Raw genomic sequence first — 23,263 nt, 5'->3', positions numbered from 1 at the left:
AAACCCAGAGAACCACCTGCTGAGAGGCAAAAAGGGAGCTTGCTGTTCCTGAATATAAGGGTGTAGTTTATCAGACAGGAGGGGAGAAGAGAGGGGAATCATCCATCCATCTATCCATCCCTCCATTTAATAAGAAATTGTTACTTGCAATCAGCCATGAGCTGGGAAAACAAACACAAATAACACCAGTCCCATATTGGAAGCAGTTCAGTATCTACTACGGAAAACAGACACGGAAACAAATACTTGCTGTAGAGAATTTACCAAGTGTCATGGTAAGAGTGCTACTAGGAACTAGGTTGGCAAGAAGGAGCTATCAAACAGTGCTTGGCTGGTTCTGGAAAAGCTTCATAGAGGAGAAAACCCCTGGTGAATTGCATTTTGAAGAAAGATTCTGCCTAGTAGATAAGGGGAAATAGAACATTCATAGCAGAGAGAAGAGCACGCGTGAGATGCATATAAGGACAACCAATACAGGGCACTCGAAGACACGGTTGGTGTGGCTTTGGCCCAGAGACTGTGTGCATACTGGGAATAACGAGAGAGAAGCTGAAGGGAGGTGAGGGAACCAGAAGACCAAGACCTTTGCCTGAGGCAAAGGTGACCCATTGGAGGGTTTTAAGTCAGGATCAGGGATATAATTAGATTTGCCTTTGGAAAGATCTGGTGGATTGTGGAGGCTAGATCTGGGACCAAAACTAAGGGAGGGATTCGTGTTTGGAGACTTACAATAATTCACATGATAAATGAGGGGCTGAATTCAGAGAACAGCAGAGGAGTGGATAGGAGAGCTTGTATTTGGAGGTCTTTAGGCTAACAGCTGGGTAAATAGCGCTGTTATTAGCCAGATTATGGAGTACAGCAGCAAGAGTGAAGGATGAGGTATTAGCACCACAGGGACAGCCATGCAGGAGGATAATCACGAGCCTGTCTTGCTTGGGCAACTGATTAGATGTTGGCACCATTAAATAACAAGAACAAGGAGCAGGTTGTGAAATTCACAATAGACTGGTGAAATAGTTACATCACATATTAATGTCATTGCACGAATAAAGAAACTAAAACATGGGTCTTCTTTAAAGTGATCAACAATGCAGGTATTCCAACTCCTAATCCAGTGCCCTTTCCATTGTGCTGAGCTTTGATTTGATTGTAACTCATCAGCCATTTGATTCTGTGAATTCCTTGGGCAAGTGGTGGGCCTGTGAGGGCAGTTCTATGTAGGGTCGTGGAGCTAGCTCAGGCACTGACATCTGAAGAATCATAAATTGCATTCCGTGATAAAACTTACAGACTTGGCCGGGCGCGGTGGCTCAAGCCTGTAATCCCAGCACTTTGGGAGGCCGAGACGGGCGGATCACGAGGTCAGGAGATCGAGACCATCCTGGCTAACACGGTGAAACCCCGTCTCTACTAAAAATACAAAAACTAGCTGGGCGAGGTGGCGGGCGCCTGTAGTCCCAGCTACTCGGGAGGCTGAGGCAGGAGAATGGCGTAAACCCGGGAGGCGGAGCTTGCAGTGAGCTGAGATCCGGCCACTGCACTCCAGTCCGGGAGACAGAGCGAGACTCCGCCTCAAAAAAAAAAAAAAAAAAAAAAACTTACAGACTTGATCAAGTATGTTTTAAAAATTGGCATACAAATAAAATAACAACAGAATTCTTATATATACAACTGATTTATTGAAAACGTTGAATTTCAATGACTGATCATTAAAAATTGTTTCCCAAAAAAGTAATTCCAGGCTGGGCATGGTGGGCTCACACCTGTAATCCCAGCACTTTGGGAGGCTGAGGTGGATGGATCACTTGAGGCCGAGAGTTTGAGACCAGCCTGGCCAACATGGCAAAACCTTGTCTCTACTAAAAATACAAAATTGGCTGAGCGTGGTAGTGCATGCTTGTAATCTCAGCTACTTAGGAGGCTGGGGCATGAGAATCACTTGAACCTGGGAAGTGGAGGTTGCAGTGAGCTGAGATTGCACCACTGCACTCCAGCCTGGATAAGAGAGCAAGACATCATCTCAGGAAAAAAAAAAAAAGTAATTCCAACAAACTTTGTCCTCCTCCCCCTTGAGTTGATCAATTTAGAACCAATGAATATTTGTACAACTATGTGGAATTCTTATGTTTTTAAAGTTTTTCAACAACTACTTAGAATAATTACTAAACTCAACTAGAATTATACACTTAATAACCTAAAATTAACGTTAAAATGTTTATAATGCAATATTTTAAAAAAGTAAATTACCATAATCGAGTGATTATAACCTAATTTACTATACTCTGATTTGATATTAACAGAATTTAAAACATTATTCATGTCTACCTTACAATGCTAATGACAGCTCCACTGCAACTACGAGATCTGAGAAATTCTTAATTGATGGAATTCAACTGATCTCAATTAACTAAAAATAAATTTAAATGTCAAAAATAGAAAGTAAACAGAGATGATATAAGTTTTTAATGTGTGGTCTAAACATTGCCTATGATTAAAAACATATAATTTGCTACTTCCACTAACAATTTGCCAAGAATTTTAGTTTGATCCAGACTCAAGCCATAAATGACTACGTTTGCATTAATATACTAGTTTATGCCCAAATATGTAGGTATTTTAAAGATTTATTTTTTATGGGATTTTTTTTGCATGAAGGCATGACATTTATTGAACAATATTTTTGATACTGGAGAATAACTGGGAATGAAATATAATTTAAAAATTCAGTTTGCTATTATCTATATTTTAACAAGCATCTCCCCCCACCACTTCATTCAGTTCTCTGACTGCTTGGGTCGCTAAAGAAATGTTTAATGACATCATAGGAAGGAATGACGTCACCCTTTCAATATTATGACTTAAGTGTAGGCTTAAGCAAAAGGAACAGATGGCTGCAAGAGAGAAAAACCCTTGTTTAAATTAGACTAAACCCAGAAGTTGGCTCCAAATTACAAAGTGTAATTAAAACTTTATTTTAGAATGCATTTCACAGTTTATACATCCCAGGAAGAGCTTTTCACCATATGAACTCTTCAGCTACCACATAGCACAAAAGAGGCTGCGTTTTTCATGTAAGGCAATACACAGTTCAGGGAATGACGGTATTGAGGAGAGTGAAGATAAATCTCATAGACATGGCAATCCTATTTGTTAAAATGTCACATTTCATGAGAATGGTGTCAGAGTCATGAAAAATTGCTTTAGAAAAAAAATTACTAGTGGAAGGCTTTGGTGGGTTGAATGTACTGCATAGAGCACACGACCAGCACTTCCCTTTCACCTGGCAGGCAGGTCTGCCCAAAATAGTATAATTTGGGATACTCCACAATTAATGATTAATTATCACCATAACTTTATTACATTTTATTTGGCACTATTTATGAATATAAAGAATTTTGGTGCATTTCACTTTGTCAAATGTTTGCCTAGATTTCTCTCTCTCTCCTTTTTTTCCTTCTTTCTCTCCTTTCTTTCTCCCTCCCTCCCCTTCCTTCCTTTCTGCCTCCCTCCCTCCCTCTTTCCCTTTCTTCCTTCCATAGGTTCTACATGTTGAGAGAAAATACATAGTAAGCAATAACAGGGCAGGGGTGGGGAAAATTTGCATAATACTTTAGGGTTAAAAATCATTTTTCTGGCCGGCTCAGTGGCTCACGCCTGTAACCCCAGCATTCTGGGAGGCTGAGGCAGGAGGATCGCTTGAGGCAGGAGTTCAAAATTAATTTGGGAAACAGCAAGTCCCTGTCTCTTTTATTCTCAAAAATTTAAAAAAAAAATTGTTTTTGAGAATAAAAGAAACTCAGTGCCATATTCACAGGATTGCAGTTGTTACAAACAAATACATGCACATAGCATTTCAATTGTTCTTAAACACCACTGTACTACTTAACTATATCAAGATGTTTTGCTCAATTTGTTTGTCAAATATTTGCTTGGAATTGTTTTTGAATGACTTCCCATTAATTCACAAATATTCACAGGGATTAAATTGTGTAAGTTCCAAGGAAACCACATAATTATTTTTTGTGGCTTTTCACAGAAAACCTTAAGGTTAAAAATCACCATAATTATAATTAAATAATGACTTTGAAGACAGAGAGTGGGCTGTTCTTCAGGCTACAGCCCAGCGTCTGCTATATGGTAACTAGACACGCAAATATTTGTGGAACGAATGAATGATGTGATATCCCACTCTCTTATTTCACCTAATTAAGAGCATGAAAAAAATATCAAGATTATATCTTTCAAGAGTTTGGCCAATTTGGCACGAATGATCAGAAACACACAGAATAAAATGTGCTGTTGGCCAGTTCCCTAAACCTTTCCCTCTTGTTGTCTTTCAGAAACCCTTAGGTCAATTCCTCTACCTTCCTCCTCAGTCAGGAATTTTCAAAGACAGTGATGTGCTATTTTCCTTCACTTAATTATCATTGTGCCCTTAATCAAACTCGAGGCCCTGGATTTCTATCAAAGCCCTTTGGCTTGTTAAATAGATAACCAAGTAGAAAAAAGAGTCAGGCACCGCACCTGTCTACTGCTCCTCCAGGGGGGTAAAAAAATTAATCAGTAACTAGTTGCTACCCAAATACCTGCCAGCCATGCTGTTTTACTCAGCTTTCATTGGTAAATAATTTTGTTGTCATAAAAGTACCTACGGCTACTCTCATAGTCCATTAAGGATAAAATCTCCTTGAAGATGAATGGCAAAAAGGATATATGTGGGTTTTTTTTTTTCAATTGCATCTAGACTATATTAGACCGGAGGCCAAGGCAGTGCTATCATTACATGTCACCTGGACATGTGGGTAGAGTTTTAACAGGTAGTAAAATTATAATAAATGATTGAAAGGCAGAAAGCCTTCATAGATGAAGATCAAGAAGGAACCCTTAAGTGCCGGTGCTCTTTTCCAATAAATGTTGACTTTGGGTGGCTGTAACCATCAAGGGCGGTCCCCTGCAATGTACCCTAGGGTTAAATTCACAGCAGCCAACAGGCCCACGTTTCTTAAAGGGAACAGATGGTTAGGGGAGGGCCTAGACACAGAAGCAGATTTATCTTGTCAGGCTGTTATCTCCTAGTAAATGACCTTAAGCAGGTCATCAATGGTCACATGACAACAATGTAGTTCAGAGGTCTCCTAAGGTGATGGCCATTCATTAACTCTTCCGTCTCGGGGTCCCAAATGCCCCTTTTGGATAGCTATGTAGCAATTTGTTGTTGTTGTCGCAATGTGTGTATGTGTGTGTGTGTGCACCCACACAAATGCATGAATCCTTATGAAGACTGTACATCTTCAAAAATATTTACCTGCTTCAGTGTGATTGGGGGCATACTGTAAGATTTCACTGTGTATACTCAGATGATGCAGATGATGGAAATACTACTATAAAGGGGAAAAATAAACTAGTCATGGGTAGGTAAGACTGAGGGTGAGCCCCATTGGAGAGTCCCAGCATTCTGGCGGGCTCTGAAGCAGAGCCACTGCCTGATTATCTCCCAGTCACAGGGTAGCTTCAGAGCCTTGTTTTGGTTTTTCATGTCTGAAAACGCATGATGGGGGAAATGAAATAATTTGCCATTTTGTCTTGGTTTTTATTTTTTGGAGGCCTTGTTTTGGGCATGCGTGTCTGTTTTGTGAGGCTTCTGTGCATTTCGTTGCATGAAATACATGCCCTTTGTGATGTGTCCCCATTACAGAAAGCTGAAGTCCTTGGCCTTTCAGTGCGGCTCAGATTGTATGCACAGTCCTGCAGACCTCAGAGAGTCTGTGAGAGGCTGACCCAGTCAGACTTCAGCATGGCCACTGTCTTGCTGTGAGCAGCCACTTCAAAGAGCTAACGATGCCTGCATCTGCCTCCCTGATTATTTTTTTTTCTGTTACTTTATTCGGTATGTTTTTCCAAATGCACTGCTTCTTCTAAAGTCATGTTCCCTAGCTGCCTCTCTACTGAAATGCTCATACTTTCATGTATGTCTTTTTCATGCACTGGAACCCTGAATAATCCATCAGATAGGTACGGAATGGATGGCTGCTCTAGCGATGGTCTCAGAATTTTCTAGAATGTTCTGAGTTTGATGTCAGGTCAACCTTTCCATTCTGTTCTGAGTCATTCTAGAGAGATATATTGAAACTGCAGCCAAATGGAAATCTGGTAATGTATCTTTATTGTTTAACAGAAAAAAAATACATATGTGTGTGTATATATATAAATATATACATATGTGTATATATAGGTGTAGTGTATACATATATGTATATCACTAGGCAATAAAGAAAACATTTGCAATTTATATATTGTTTGATTTTATGAGCAGAGAAATACTACTGTGGTAGAAGCAAAGGTTTATTTCACATTTTCCAATGAAAGCTTGTTTTCTATTTTGCCAAGCATAATTTTCTAACTTACATACATGTCTAACTGTAAATAGATGGAGATAGAAAGATTCTTCTTTACGAATCATCTTGAGCCAGTTTCAGGCAGTATGGCAGACTAGATGTTCACAGAAAACCTTTCCAGCAGAATGCATGTAAAATACTACATTATATTGAAGAGAGGGGAAAAAAAAAAACACCCTATTTTGAAATGCTTGGTTTAGCTGGTGGGAAAGTAACACTTACTTGCTCGGGGGACAGAGACAACAAGAGAGCTGAGAACATGAGGAATAAGGTGAAACCTAGAGCTAGCATTTGCCTAAAAGGTATTAATGAGCCAAGTAAGACAGAGCGTGGACTTGAACCAAGTGGGAGATCAGATTGGAGACATATAAAGGGCTACTCCCTTCATATGGAAGGCAACACACCCTTGAGGATGAAGTAGGTAAAAACTTGGTCCACAAACAGGTTTTGGAGATTACAGATGGTCCCTGGTTAGTTTGCCTTAATGCTTTTTGGACTTTACAATGGCGTGAATGCAATATACACTCACTAGAAACTGTACTTCAAGTACCCAGAGAAACATTCTGTTTTCCACTTTCAGTACAGTATTCAACACATTACATGAGCTATTCAACACCTTATTACAAAATAGTCTTTGCGTTAGATGATTCTGCAGAACTGTAGGCTAATATAAGTGTTCTGAGCATTTTTAAAGTAGGCTACCTTAAGCTGTGGTGTTCAGTAGGTTAGGTATATTAAATGCACTTTCAGCTTACAATATTTTTGACTTACAATGGCTTTATTGGAACATAACCCATTACAAGTCAAGGGGTATCTGTATATATCTTTCTCAGTCTTGGCTTCTAGTGAAAGGAAGGTAAGTTGAGAAAAAGTCTCCCTTTAGAATCCATAGCCCCATTCCAGCACTTGCTAAGCTGAGGGGTCAGAATTCATAGCACCTGTGTGGGTCTAAGTCTCTCAAGTCTAAAATTTAGTTTAAACAATCACAGAAAGCGTTATGTGATTCCATCTACATGAGCTACCTAGAGTAGTCAAATTCACAGAGACAGAAAGTAGAATGGCGTTTGTCACAGGCCATGGGGAGTGAATACACTCAACATTACTGAACTGTACATTTCAAAATGTTTAAAAGATGATACATTTTATGTTATGCACATTTTACCACAATTAAAAAATTTAGTATAAAGTTTCCCATGTAGGTAGTGCCACAACTGCCTACCAGAAATAAAAAATAAATAACCAAAAAAAAAACAGGGGTAAGGGGAAACTAACTTAACACTTATAATAATTTCTAAGAAGTCTGATCTCATAACAAAAAATTCTACTCTAAAACATAAGGAAATAACCTCATAACAATGACAGCCAGAAGAACTAGTAAACTACATCAGAGTAAAAAAAGGCAGCAGAAATCAGATTTATCAATTACACGTTATACATTGTATGTTTAATATTTTTTTAAAGGTTGAATTGAAACCATGTTGAAAGGAAAATAAATGATCAAAATTAACCAAGCAGATTTGAAAAGTAACCAACTAGAACTTAGTAGGTAACAGAAAAAACTATACAGTTCTCAATATTATAAACCAAATAAATTGGCTAAGCAACAGATTGATTCTGTTGGAAAGAAAAGTAGTAAATAAGAAGATCGAACTGAAGAAATTACAGCTCAGTGATGCATGTGGATGGAAATATCAAACAGATGTTAAGAGATACAGAGTACAGGTAAGAAAGCCCTACATATACCAAACTGGAGTTTGTGATACAGATGATAAATAACATGTGAGTGAAACAATATTTAAAGAGATAATGGCCGAGGCTTTTCAGAAACAATGAAAGATACATCCTTACATTCAGGAATCCCAAGGAATGCCAAGCATGCAATTAAAAGAAATTTGTGACCAGGTACAATGGCTCATGCCTATAGTCCCAGAACTTTGGGAGGCCAAGGTGAGTGACTTGCTTGAGCTCAGGAGTTTGACCAGCCTGGGCAACAGGGAGAGAACACATCTCTACAAAAAATATAAAAATTAGCCAGGTGTGGAGGCACATGCCTGTAGTCCCAGCTTCTTGGGAGGCTGAGGTGGGAGGATCACTTGAACTTGGGAGGTTGAGGCTGCAGTGAGCCAAAGTCACGCCACTGCACTCCAGCCTGGGCAACAGAGAGAGTCTCTCTCTCTCTCTCCATATATATACACACACACACACACACACACACATATATTTAAATTAGTAGAAATGCAGAATACTTGAACAACATGATAAACAATTATGTTCTAATAGACACATAGAACACTTATACCGTGTAATAACTTCAGAATGCAATGCTTTTTTTTTTTTTTTTTGAGGCGGAGTCTCGCTCTGTCGCCCGGACTGGAGTGCAGTGGCCGGATCTCAGCTCACTGCAAGCTCCGCCTCCCGGGTTCACGCCATTCTCCTGCCTCAGCCTCCCGAGTAGCTGGGACTACAGGCGCCCGCCACCTCGCCCGGCTAGTTTTTGTATTTTTAGTAGAGACGGGGTTTCACTGTGTTAGCCAGGATGGTCTCGATCTCCTGACCTCGTGATCCGCCCGTCTCGGCCTCCCAAAGTGCTGGGATTACAGGCTTGAGCCACCGCGCCCGGCCCAGAATGCAATGCTTTTAAGAATCTAGGCCGGGCATGGTGGCTCAAGCCTGTAATCCCTGCACTTTGGGAGGCCAAGACGGGCGGATCATGAGGTCAGGAGATCGAGACCATCCTGGCTAACAGGTGAAACCCCGTCTCTACTAAAAAATACAAAAAAACTAGCCAGGCGAGGTGGCGGGTGCCTGTACTCCCAGCTACTTGGGAGGCTGAGGCAGGAGAATGGCGTGAACCCGGGAGGCGGAGCTTGCAGTGAGCTGAGATCCGGCCACTGCACTCCAGCCTGGGCGACAGAGCGAGACTCTGTCTCAAAAAAAAGAAAAATTCTAAAACATTTTATAAAATTTAAAATTATTAGTAATACATTTTTGAAGGTATGACATACTTCACAATGTTTAAAAAGTATCATCATTACTGAATAAATGTGCTACATATATCCCATATCATACAAGGTAACATTATAAAATACATTGTTTTAAATTCAATTAAGCTGTCCAAGATCTTACACCAATGAGAGTCAGAATTTAAAGTTCTCACTGGGTCCGAAGAGTCTAGTTTTCACAGCCTGATGCATTGGCCCTGTGACCATTATAGAAGCCTGCCTCTATCTTATCAGTGCAACCAGAAGATTCCTGAAGATAGCCAAGTATGGATCTTGATAACAACCCGGTTGCCAGGAGAATTGCCTTTATCCTATTGTGCCTCAGTTTCCCCATTAATGCTGACTTCTCTGTTCTGCTATAACTACACCTGTTTATATTTCCTGTACATGATTTTACAATATTTTTTATTAAGTAGAAGAATTTTTTTTTTTTTTCTTGAAACAGGGTCTTGCTCTGTTGCCTAGGCTGGAATGTAGCGGTGTGATCATGGTTCACTGCAGCCTCATAAGGAGAGGCATTTTAACAATACATTTTGTAGGACTGTTAGTTTATTAAGTAGCAATGTGTCCGGTCTGATAATCAGGATTTATCAATATGTGAATATGGCTTTACTCCAATAGGCAAGATAGAAGTACCTGTAATATATTATTAGTCTCACTGGTGCTGTATTAATTCTGTAATAAATTCAATTTAAGGCTAATGAGTAGCCTCAGCAACACTGTTAGACTTGTTCATAAAATTAACAGCAGCTGGCATTTCTTCATTTAGTCGTTTGCTTTACTGTCCCCTATGCATCTAAAATAATATGTAGGGATTAAATGGTTAACTGCAACAAGATACGTCCACATTCTAACTCTTGGAACCTCTCAAAGTGGCATTATTTGGCAAAAAGGTCTTTGCAGATATAATTAAGTAAATGATCTGAGATGAGATCGTTCTGGATTATCTGGACGGGCCATAAATCCAATGGCAACTGTTGTTGTAACAAACAGAGGAGAAGACATAGACAGTGAGGAAAAGGCTATGTGAAGACAGAGGCAAAAACTGTAGTTATGCAGCCACGAACCACGGAATAGCTGGATCTCAGGCTATGGAAGAAGCAAGGAAAGATTCTTCCTGCAGCCTTTGGAGGAAGCGGGGCCCCGACAATGCTTCATTTCAGACTTCTGGCCTCCAGAACTTTGAGAGACTAAATTTCTGTTGTTTAGGGGCACCCAGTTGGTTATAATTTGTTACAAGAGCAATAGGAAACTAATACATAATACCACCCAACACATGCTATGCTTATTACTATTATTTTTTATAATTGCATTTTCCAAAATTCAGATGATTCAAACCACAAGTGACACAAATGTGAACATTTGTATTTGTGGTTTTCTTCTCTGGGTGAAATCATTGACTTTCCCTCCCTTTATATTTGTGACAACTTTATTACTCCAACTACTGTTAAACACTGAGCAAGTGGAATTGGCAGCTACTTTGATATCATCCCATGAGACAAAGAAATGAAGTAGACGGTGACACCTATTATGAGTTATAAAGGATTGAATAAATTAAACAAAATGACTTATGCAAAATACCTTAGGCAAAATACCTAGGATACTATCTGACACAGAGAGGCACAAAAATGGCAGCACTGACTTTTATTAATGTCAGTTGTAAAACTTTATAAATACTACCTTCCATATAGTTAGTGATTTTCTCTACATGATTAGTATTACACTGACGGATTACTGTAGATTCTTAATTTGATCATGTATTAATTATATGGTGGTTTGCATCCATTTGTAACATAGCCTGCTTACCTATCCAGATGTGACATGACTGTTTTAGAGATGTCTGCACCTGCTTCTTGCAATATTCGGATAATCTGAAATGGTGCGCCCTGGAGCTCCGTCCAGGATGGATAATAACAGGACAACCAAGCTGAGCCTGGGCATGAGCTGTGGCCTGAAGAACCTTTTTTTCACTCTCAGTCAAAGGCCAGGAACAACCAATTTCTCCAATAACGCCACACTTAATACTGGTTCCATCAGCTCCATGGAGAATTTCATTCATAAGGACATCCGTAAGCTAAGGAAGAGTGAGAAGGAATATATTTTATAGGTTGTGAAATTTATCAAAATTGATCCACCACAGTATGTGAATGAATTTACTTATTTAGTCATTCATTCTTTTAAAAATGTATTCAATAGTTATCAATCAATGAAAAAAGCATTTTGCTGGCCAAATCACAAATCAACAAGTTACACTAAATCCAGGATTCGATAATATCACACTGTGATTATTTAACAAGAAACGTATAGCTTTAGGAAGCTGGAGGGGGACAAAGTGACTTAATGAGAGTACATTCCGAGTGAAGGAAAAAAATCAATAACTTAACCTGGGGAGCAGCATCTTGAATATAGAAAGACCGCCAATGAATCGAATCTATGTCCCATGTATCAAGTCATTCTTTTTCTTTCTTCTTTGTTTTTTTTTTTTTTGTTGTTTTTTTTTAAAGAGGTAGAGGTCTCACCATGTTACTCAGGCTGGACTTGAACTCCTGAGATCAAGGGATCCTCCCATCTCAGGCTTCCAAGTAACTAGGACTACAGGCTCGCATCACCGCACAAGGCTTCAAGAAATGCTTTAATTCTCTCCTATTCATTCAGTCTTTTATCATAGACAGCATAGAAAATTCACAGCACACTATACTACTATGGCACTTTTTGGTTCATATGCATAGTTACCACGAAGAGTGGTTGAAAGAATGTATAATACTCATCATCAGCATAGTCTTTAAATAACATAAATATATTTAAAAACATAAAGTCCTGGTTGGAAAATAATGCAGATAAAATTTTGAAATACAAAATATTCTAGAGAGTAAGTGATCTTTTGCAAAGACTGAGCTGACACCCTATGCCTGTCATGCAGGTAATGGAAGATACATATGAATATATACATATATGTGTAAACATGTATAAATAGATACATGTGTGTTTAGAAAGAGAACACATACAGGTGCAAAAAAAAGTTTTACAGCTTATTCTTTTTATCCCTAAACAATTTACTTCCTTCTGCCCATTCTTGCTTAAGACCATATTACGTGAAAACACAGGGGAATGAATTTTCTTCCACCTCTCCTGTTTTGTGAAAGGAGACTGAAACATACTCACAAATGTGCCAAGTCTCTGCCTGCCAAGTTTCACCCTACAGTGAATCTTCATTGCTGGTTATTATAAAATCCTGGGTGAAAGAAATCGAGGTAGCATAACTGAAGACGGAAAAGTGAGGTTTACAAATAGACTGTGGTGCCAATACTGAGGACAGATACGATATACATAAATCTAACTATTACCATGTTGAATTTTCCAACGACCAGTGCATTAAGATCTCTTTTCTTGACACTTATTATTATTATTTTCTTTTTTCTTTACCACAAGGCTTGCTTGCAAAATTGGCACTTTCTTTATGAAATACAATATTACTAATTGGGGTCCCAATTGGCAGATGTCCTGGCTAGCTAGCAAATTTCTGTAGCATGCCCAGCTACCTCTGAACCCAGGGCATTTCCAAGGTTCTGGCTGTCCTGAATTTATGAACAAATATTGTCAAAGAACTTAGGTTTTTTACCTGCTCCACTGACATGGCTCTGGTCTCTGAGGAGTGAGTTGCACCCACATAAAACCCGGCTCCGGATATGATATGGACGCCAGTCTCTTCTGCAAGCCTCTTCAACGTCTGTGTGTCTCGGCTAATCCCAGTGGTTGTGTTTTCCACCAAAGCCCCTCCACCATTAGCTTTAAAATACAACAATTCTTCCTTTATGGCTTCTGTCTCCTGATTCAACTGAAGGTTTTCTTTATGGGAATAGGCGTTTTTCTGAATCCAATATAAATTTTTCATCATGATAGGTTCTTTGGAAACAGCTTCCTGGCACGGGGGAGGTGGACAGTAACAGCAGTCGAAGGTCATGGCCAAGTGTTCATGGGTGAGGGTGCGGCCCAGTTTGCTTGGCTCTACAAGGCCCAAAACTGTTTGGACTTTTCCACTTAAGGAAGACATTTCTGATGGTACCACCAAGAGATGTTCTAAAAAGAGGATTTTTTTTTTTTCCTAAAGACAAACAAACAAACAACTACAATCAGAAAATTTAATACACACATAAACTCTTGTCCGTAGGGGGTGGGAGGCTGTGAACATATACCCATGTATGAACGCAAATCAACAAAACTAGAGATGCGATCTCACTTATGATCCTGCCGACGTCAGCATCTATCCTCACTGCAGATCTAAGTGACATGTGTGGTGTTCACTGCCTCCCACCCCTTCCACTGGGAGTCCTCTGCCTGAGTTAGTCCTAACCTTATCTACTGGAATTATTCTTTGATATTTCATTTTTCTTTAGCTTAATTGTATCTCTTAGTCATAGCTATGCATTCTTGGATAAATCAATAGTAATTGTAATTTTAAAAAATTATTCAGAATCTATAACTTACATCCAAACTAACCGTGTATCAGTACTGTTTCATTTGTCACTTTTTAGCTAAATTAAATATCCTGAAGCAACTGATCTTTCCTCCTTTTTTTTCTTTTTCTTTTTGAGAGACTGTCTTGCTCTGTTGCCCAGGTTGGAGTGTAGTGGTGCGATCTCAGCTCACTGCAACCTCCACCTCCGCCTCCTGGGTTCAAGGGATTCTCCTGCCTCAGCCTCCCGAATAGCTGGGACTACAGGCATGTGCCACCAAGCCTGGCTAATTTCTGTATTTTTAGTAGAGACGGGGTTTCCCTATGTTGGCCAGGCTGGTCTTGAACTCCTGACCTCAGGTGATCTGCCTGCCTCGGCCTCCCAAAGTGCTTGGATTACAGGTGTGAGTCACCGCGCCTGGCCACAACTGATCTTTCTACTGTTCATCCACTACCCAAGCAAACAAATTCCTGCTGAAGGTCCATTATGTGCCAGAAATTAGAGCCATAAATATGCAAAAGACAAGATCTCTGACTCACATGACTTCATAGAATATGCCCCTCCCCAAAACAATTGAGGAGCACACTTAGGTTGAACAATGAAATAACAAAAATAAATGAACCTCTTCACTTTGAATGCTTGATTGTCTAGGGCACACAGAAACACACTTCAAAAATACTGAAAAGCAAAGATTCTCAGCCATCATGAAAGCGATTGTGATTTACTGAAATTGAAATTGGCTATCTCTAAAAAGAGCAAAGCCCTCGCTATCCTCAATTTGCTTTCATTTGTAGCACAAATTAAGTGTTCACCAATGTCTATCAGTGACACCAAGAACCCCAATTCCACTGCTTTCCTTTAAAAGTACATTTCCTTTTAAAAAATTTGTTTAAATTAAAAATTAAAGGGCCAGGTGCAATGGCTCATGCCTATAATCCCAGCACTTTGGGAGGCTGAGGTGGGAGGATCACATAAGGCCAGGAGTTTGAGACCAGCCTGGCCAATATGGTGAAACCCCGTCTCTACTAAAAGTGCAAAAAATTTGCTGAGCATGGTGGAGCGTGCCTGTAATCCTAGCTACTTGGGAGGCTGAGGCAGAAGAATTGCTTGAACCCAGGAAGCGGAGGTTGCATTGAGCCGAGATCGCGCCACTGCACTCCAGTCTGGGAAACAGAGCGAGATTATGTCTCAAAAAAAAATTTTTTTTAAAGTACATTTCCTAAATGAAGGGTTTATAAAGGAACGAGAGCTACTGAAAATAGTGAGGGCAAACTCCTGCGTGGCCAAGAGCAAAATCAGGACTTGTATCCCACACTCTGGGAACTGAAGAAAAGGAGCAGCACGTGTTTCTAAGCCCTCAAACTGTTCCTTCAAACGACATTCTGAAGTCATCATTTCCCCCATATCCCTTGAAAGCCTTCTCTGACTTCCATTTCTGTCATCTGTAAATTAAAATAACCAAGCACATTTCACAGACTGTCATCAAAATAAATTAGATACCACAGGTAAAAATACCTGTAGACGCGTTTGGCGCACAGCCCATATTCAACAAATAGTAGCTTTGTTCTGCGAATTCTAGGAACTATTCATGTATTTCCTAGGTTATTTCTTTTCAGAGGAAGTGGCTGATGAGAGGGGAGGTGATTTGGGGGAACAACGGCAAAATCTGTGAAGGGTATAGTACACACGTAAGACAAGGTGAAAACAACATCAGAGCTCAGAGGGTGACAGAATTGTAGGCCAATTTATAGCAAGCCACTGCAATTATCTGGAACTCAGGTGTTTGACATATATTGGCTCATAAGGCATAAATGATGGATTTAGACTTTTGGACAGAACTTAGGACTTGTGGCTAACATGGCCATTGATTTTGCTTGATAGTGCCCTTCTGGAAGCCAAGCTTCTATCAGCTAGGCAATTCAAACGGTGGCTAGGAGAAAAGCAGGCAGTGTCTGTTCAGAGAATCACCATACAGCTGCCAGGCACTATCCAGGGCAATATTTTCCATTAATGATGGATAGGAATTTACTGTTCAATGTCTTATTCCCTGCTACTGAGAACAAGGAGTATGCAGTTCATACCTTCTGTTGATGAAATTGCAGTACCATTAATAATAGGTGCAAGCTTCCATATGGGTTAATTTGCCATTTCTTTCCTTCTGGCTGACCATCTCACAGAACATGTTCCAGAGAGTTACAGAGGGGCAGAAACTGAGCTAAATTGATAAAATGCTGTCACTTTTGCTAGGAAAGTACCAAACTGCATATTTAATTGATGTATATTTGAAAGAGCAATGTTGGTACGTTTCAAGCTCACCAGCTGTGAGTCTTCCTGAAAAAAAAGAAAAGAAAATCACTTAAGAAATGTCATGCCTTCTGGGAAATTCCTCTAATGCTCTTAGGCAGAACTGGCTGGCACTTCCTATGATCACACACAATGTAACCTCCACTCAAAGGATAAGCAACGATTAAAGAACAAACTGTAGCCAACATTGCTCTAAGCTAGAATGTCTTTGAGTGGGGTGGAGTGTGTATCTCAAATGCACGCTTCCTGTGCAGTGAGGGAACCCTTTTCCGTCTGCATTCAGCCTGGAGGTTGCTTTCTTCTCAACATACAGGCAAGGGGCGGCTATTCATGGCTTTCCCCCATAGAGACGAGAGTTCACAGACAAGGAGGAAGGTAAGGAACGATGAGAGCAGCTATACCCAATGGTGCAAACAGAGTGACTACCAACAAACAAAGCAGGCTTCTGGCATTTTCCAGAGCATGCCTGAGAAGCTTAAGCACCACATACACCAGCACAGAAGCTAGTGAGAAAGTGGGTAGCTAGAACTATAAACACATGGTTCAAAAGTTCTGTTGCACTTCAAATGTGAAATCTGAACAATCTGAGAGACTGAGGATAGACTGTAATTACTATTACAGCCTAGCTAAGGGGAACAACCTTTCTAATTCTGATGGATCTAGAACTGCAAAAGAACAGAAGACTATAAAGACAAAAAAAAAAAAGGGACAAGAGAAGAGAATCAGAGGACAGTCCTCCAGCACAGCTGAAAGCCAGAAATGATAAATAGAATTTGTCTTACTTAAAATATGCATGTTTAAAATATGCATATTTTAAAAATCTATGCATAAATCAACTTCCATAAAATATTTAGACAATTCACCTAATTGTTGAAGATTTGGTGTGCAGGACAGTAGTTTGGGGGCAATTTTAGTTTAGTTTCACTGAGAGTTCCTCACAGCTATTTCACCCTTGCCATTATACTTAAGATGATTCTGTCTATGTAGATTGAATATATTTTTCAGTGGCATTTTGAATTTCAGAGGGTAGGACTTTCCAGAACTCTATTTTACCTGTGAATGAGGAGAGCTTCTCTTAACTGCAATACACCGTCCTTATTTCATAAACATAGGCTCTTCTCCCACCCGACTCAGTTATACTCAGCCCTCGACCTGGCTGAAGGTACTTGTCTAACAATTTTAAATGCAGTGGTCAAATTAGGTCAGGCACAGTGGCTCATGCCTGCAATCTGAACACTTTGGGAGGTTGAGGCTGGCAGATCACTTGAGCCCGGGAGTTTGAGACCAGCCTGGCCAGCATGGTGAAACCCCGTCTATAAAAAATACAATTAGCCAGGCTTGGTGGCACGTGCCTGTCATCACAGCTACTCGGGAGGCTGAGGCAGGAGAATTGTTTCAACCTGGGAGGTGGAGGTTGCAGTGAGCCAAGATTGTGCCACTGTACTCTAGCCTGGACAACAGAGTGAGACTCCATCCCCCGCCCCCTAAAAAAGCAACAGTCAAATAGTCAAATTAGAAAATTGAGTTTTGGTGGATCAGTTTTCAGTTGACTTTCTCAACTCCTCCCCCAACCACGAAAGGTCTCATTCTTATCATACATCTCTTGTTTCATTTTACCCACAGTATTAGGTTGGTGCTAATGTAATCACAGTCTTTGCCATTGAAAGTAATGGTAAAAACTGCAATTACTTTTGCACCAACCTAATAGTTTTGTGGCTCTGAACAAACTCTAACTAACAAAAAAGAAAAAAGGGGGAACGCATCTCAGGGATTTATGCAGACAATATGAAGTGAAGAGCCTGGCAGACAATATGAAGTGAAGAGCCTGGCAGCCATATACGAATAGATGAAGGGAGGGGGCCCACTGTACCTGCAGGGAGTCCCATAGGATGTCGCTATTATCCAGAAAAAAATCAGGTAGTGTCTTGTCTGAGATGACACCAGTGGAGATGGCAAGAAACCAGAAGCAATAGGAGGCAGAGCAGATGGAACTTTCTAACTGGACTTGCTGGTACTATAAAAGTATCCTCCAAATAAATGGACTTCTAAGAAAAAAGTGCTGTCTGGCCCAAATAGATGAGCAGTTCTATTTTTTGAAGTGTTATATCACAGAGCGTGGCTGCACTCTAGAAACACTGCACTTAACACTGACATTTGATTTGTGACAAAAATATTTTTTAAATGCATCTTTTTTTTTTTTTTAAAGCTTGTTTGAATACTTCCATTGTACATACAGGTTCAGACCTGCAACATGTCTTCTTTGAAGCCGCCCGGGCCTGGACGCTGACCAATGGTGACACCAGGAGTTCCTCCTTGGACACAGTCACCATGCTTCTACTTTCTCAGATATTTATGGCGTAATGGCCCTACTGCATGTGGATTTATAACTTTTAATATTAAACACTGTCAAAAGAATCAATAACCATGCCTGAATGAAGAGAAAGAAATCCCACCACTTCAGGACACAGAGCAATAATGGGACACAGCAAGTTCTTTAAACTGTGACAGAAATAAAGCAAAACCGCTCACCGATACAAATGAGCAGCTTGTCGTTGGAGGAAAATGTTGGGTTTCATTCCCAACCTTTTTTTTTTTTTTTTCTTTTTTCAAATTGACTAAGAATGTAAGAAGAAAACGTGAGGAAATTTACAAATTCTAAACAATTACAACGACTATGGCAGTGATGCACCCAGCAAGTGACAGAGCTGGGAAAAGGCCTTTGCAGACAGGTCAGCCTGGGAAAAGTCCCCTCCTCTGTGTCAGCTCAGGCTTTCAAAGCCATCCTGCATTCCTTGACATGAGCCATTCATCTTAAACTGGTAAGTAAATCCATTGAAGCCATTCAAAAACCCAGGAAACACATCAGGCTCCTTGAATGAAAAAATCAGCTTGTGGCTTCATTGACTCTTCAATTTAACATGGGTCAGTCAACCTCAAGTCACCAGGGTTGAGTAGACGGCCTTTGTGTAGACTGTGGTCTACAAACTTGTAACTAGTACCACTGGCTTCCCAAATTTCTCTATTTAGTGGCCAACTGAAAATATGGTTTTTTTTGCTTGTTTAAAATGGGGCTGGGCTCAGTGGCTCACGCCTGTAATCCCAGCACTTTGGGAGGCTGAGGCGGGCAAATCATCTGAGGTCAGGAGTTCAAGACCAGCCTGGCCAACAGAGTAAAACCCCATCTCTATTAAAAATACAAAAATTAGTCAACTGTGGTGGCAAGAGCCTGTAATCCCAGCTACTCGTGAGGCTGAGGCAGGAGAATCGCTTGAACCCGGGAGGCAGAGGTTGCAGCGAGTCGAAATCGTGCCATTGCACTCTTGCCTGAGCAACAAGAGCAAAACTCCGACTCCAAAAGAAAAAAAAAAAGGAAACGTGGGAGGAAAAGGGAGAGGGAGGAAGAAAAGAGTATTTCAACCCAGATCGAAATGCAACATTACTCACTATAGTAACATCCTAGAGTTGGGACAAGCGCAATATTATTGTCAAGACACTGTCGGAATAACTGACCTTTAAATTTTACTTAATTTGAAAAAGGGAGATCTCATCTCTGCCCTTTTCATTCTCAGAAGGTTCCACACTCAATGCCTTGAGAATGTCTGATGTAAAATTCTTGATTTTGCTAGCAACATATATTCCTGAGAGTGAAACATACACCAAGCTACTGGAATACAATGGTTATCACTTGCTTTTCTTCATAAAGAACTGTCCACGTTGAAGCCCATCCTCTGCTTTTTCTAGAGGGGACTTTCTGTCCCGTGGAATCCTAGTCATAGCTTGCCTCCCAGAAATAGCAATACTTCGAGTCAGCTGCACAACTGGTCTTTAGCTGTATTTGATCAGTAAAGTGCTTAAAATTTGTATTACTTTTAAGTCCTGGCAAACCATAGACAGATGTTTTAAACATGGAAAATATCTATATTCCTCTCATAGTTTCATCCGGAAGGCTATTCTTGAGGTGCTGTGGTCTAGTTGGTAAAATGATGGGTTCAGAGGCAAGAATTCATGGCTCTTCACTAAATAGCTGTGTGGGTTTGGGCAACTTCGTTAACCACTCCACACATGTTTTTCCCATCTGTGAAATGAAGGGGTTGACCAGGTAACTTCCAGATGGCATCCACGCATCTGTGATTCCTTTAACTTGAATGGGTATTATTGACCGTCTATAGATCATTAACTAACAATGAAAGCTATACTTTTAGAATAGATTTTTAAATGTATATTTTAGGCTGGGCGCAGTAGCTCACGCCTGTAGTCCCAGCACTTTGGGAGGCCGAGATGGGTAGATCATTTGAGGTCAGGAGTTCAAGACTAGCCTGGCCAACATGGTGAAACCCCATCTCTAATAAAAAATAAAATAAAATGTATATTTTATATGCATGTGCAGACAGACATCTATATATATCTATCTCTCTCTCTATATATATATATATAAAGACAGAATGAATTTCCATTTCACATCCTTCAAAGTTTAAAAGAGAACTCCAGGCCCAGCATGGTAGCACATGCCTGTATCCCAGCACTCTGGGAGGCCAAGGCAATCAAGGATTGCTTGAGCTCAGGAGTTTGATACTAGCCTGTGCAACATGGCAAGCCCATCTCTACTAAAAACAAAAAAATTAGACAGGCATGGTGTTGTGTGCCTATAGCCCCAGCTACTTGAGAGGCTGAGGTGGGAGGATTGCTTAAGCCTGGCAGACAGAGGCTGCAGTGAGCCAAAATCACACCACTATACTTCAATCTGGATGACAGAATGAGACCCTGTATCAAAAAAAAACAAAAACAGAGAGAGAGAGAATTCTGGGATGGAGGGGTGGTTTTAAGAACACCCCAATGCCAGGCACAGCAGCTCAAGCCTGTAATTCCAGGACTTTGAGAGGCTGAGGTGGGACAATTGCTTGAGTCTGGGAGTTTGAGACCAGCCTGGGCAACACAGCAACACCTTGTCTCTACAAAATTTGCTGGGCATGGTGGGGCACTCTTGTGGTCCAAGCTGCTCTGGAGGCTGAGGTGGGAGGATCCCTTGAGCCTGTGAGGTTGAGGCTGAGGCTACAGTAAGCCTCGATCACACCACTGCACTCCAACCTGGGCAACAAAGTAAAACCCTGTCTTAAAGAAAAAAAAAAAAGAACCCAAACTTGGAGTCCTGGCTCCAATGTTTTCTGGCTGTGTGACTGTGGAGCATTTAAAAGCTTCTCATGACTTAGTTTCCTCACTTGAAAACTGGAATAATACCTGCCTGATTAACCACATAAGATTTGAAATAAAAAGCAAGTAAAACAATACCTAAAAGTACCACTTAAATAATAAAGTACCGGACTGGGCATGGTGGTTCAGGCCTGTAATCCCAGCACTTTGGGAGGCTGAGGCGGGCGGATCATGAGGTCAGGAGTTTGAGACCAGCCTGGCCAACACAGTGAAATCCTGTCTCTACTAAAAATACAAAAATCAGCTGGGTAGGCTGGCATGTGTCTGTCGTCCCAGGTACTCAGGAGGCTGAGGCAGGAGAATCATTTGAACCCCAGAGGCATAGGCTGCAGTGAGCTGAGGCTGTACCATTGCACTCCAGCCTGGGCAACAGAGTGAGACTCCATCTCAAAATAATAATAATAATAATAACATACTATACAAATGTTCAGGATTATGATTAAACTGATAAGAACAGACACTACACTTGATCTTAGCCAAAAGGCCAAGAAGCGATAGGATTATGATTATACATCAAATTTTGAATTATTTTCCAAATATTTGCTGAGTATCCTTGGACAAATCAGCGTAAACTTGTTCTTTCAAAAAATAAGCAATAAGGGGCTGAAGTTTATGAACCAAACTGAAGCTGTAATTTGCTTATCTTGTAAATGAATTTCTTCATTTGAGGCCTGTGATTATTAAAAGTAGATTGACAGCTGCAATTGACATTACAACTCATTAGGTTTTTGGAAATGATGCACCAAAGTGACTACAGCTACAGGGGGTCCTCATTATCCATGGCTAAGCAGTACTGGAAATGACGTTTTCAATGAATGTGCTTCCTACAGTGGGTTAAGTCTCCATGATGACCTTCAGTACTTTCCAATATTCAAATCCTTGTGTAGCCCCCTTCCACCCTGTACCTGAGCTGGCCTGTGAATCACTTTAACCAACAGAATGTGAAGAAAGTGATGCCAAGCCAGTTTGCGACTCATATCATTGGAAGCAGCTTCTCCTTTTGTACCTTGGGAAACCTTGAGTTGCAATGTAAGAAGTCTGGCTACCTTCCTACATGGAGAAGAAGGGGCCCTGAGACGATATGGAGAGAAAGAGAGAGGCCCCAGCCATCCCAGAGCCCCCATTCATCTCAGCCTTGCAGCCGTCCATGTGAAAGTAGCAGACAAGTGAGTTACCCTGGACATTCTAGTCCAGCCAAGATCCCAAATGATGTCTGGCCCAGCTAAACGCAACTGGGAGAGTCTGACCAACCCACAGAATGATGAGGGACAACAAAATGGTAGTTGTTTGTAACCTCTGGCTTAGGGATGGCTGTAAATGTATGTGTCCCTCCAAAACTCCTATGTTGAAATCCTAATCCCCAGTAACAGTATTAGCAGGTGGGGCCTTTGAGAGGTGATCAACTCATGAAGGTAGAGGCTTCATAAATGGAATTAGTCCCTTTATAAAAAAGATCCCAAAGAGCTCCCTCCTTCCTTTCACCATGTGAAGACACAGCACGATGACCATCTGCAAACCAGGATGCAGGCCCTCACCAGACACCAAATCTGCCAGGGCTTCGAGCTTAGACTTCTCAGCCTCCAGAATGATGAGAAATAAATTTCTGTTTTGTTTTGTTTTTTTGAGATGGAGTCTCACTTTGTCACCCAGGCTGGAGTACAGTGGCGTGATCTCAGCTCACTGCAACCTCTGCCTCCCGGGTTCAAGCGATTATCCTGCCTTAGCCTCCTGAGTAGCTGGGATTACATGTGCACGCCATCATGCCCAGATAATTTTTTGTATTTTTAATAGAAATGGGGTTTCACCATGCTGGCCAGGCTGGTCTCGAACTCCTGACCTCGTGATCTACCCACCTTGGCCTCCCAAAGTGCTGGGATTACAGTCGTGAGCCACCGCG

At 40.8% G+C, this 23,263-nt stretch overlaps 1 protein-coding gene and 1 pseudogene across 1 annotated transcript in view; both read right to left on the bottom strand.

Moving 5' to 3' along the window:
• PTER (phosphotriesterase related) overlaps nucleotides 1–23,263 on the bottom strand; it is a 79,099-nt gene that overhangs the window by 17,853 nt on the left and 37,983 nt on the right. The window contains 3 exon segments of the mRNA XM_033208499.1: nucleotides 11,207–11,283; nucleotides 11,286–11,474; nucleotides 13,020–13,501. Of these exon segments, the coding sequence (XP_033064390.1) occupies nucleotides 11,207–11,283; nucleotides 11,286–11,474; nucleotides 13,020–13,451 (698 nt within the window). The 5' untranslated portion in view covers nucleotides 13,452–13,501.
• LOC117082934 lies at nucleotides 21,683–21,862 on the bottom strand (annotated as a pseudogene).

The sequence above is a fragment of the Trachypithecus francoisi genome, unplaced genomic scaffold, assembly GCF_009764315.1.
Source record: "Trachypithecus francoisi isolate TF-2019V2 unplaced genomic scaffold, Tfra_2.0 Lachesis_group9, whole genome shotgun sequence".
NCBI lineage: Eukaryota > Metazoa > Chordata > Mammalia > Primates > Cercopithecidae > Trachypithecus > Trachypithecus francoisi.
Note: the sequence above shows the minus strand (reverse complement) of the source record. Positions and strands in the feature narration are given on the sequence as shown.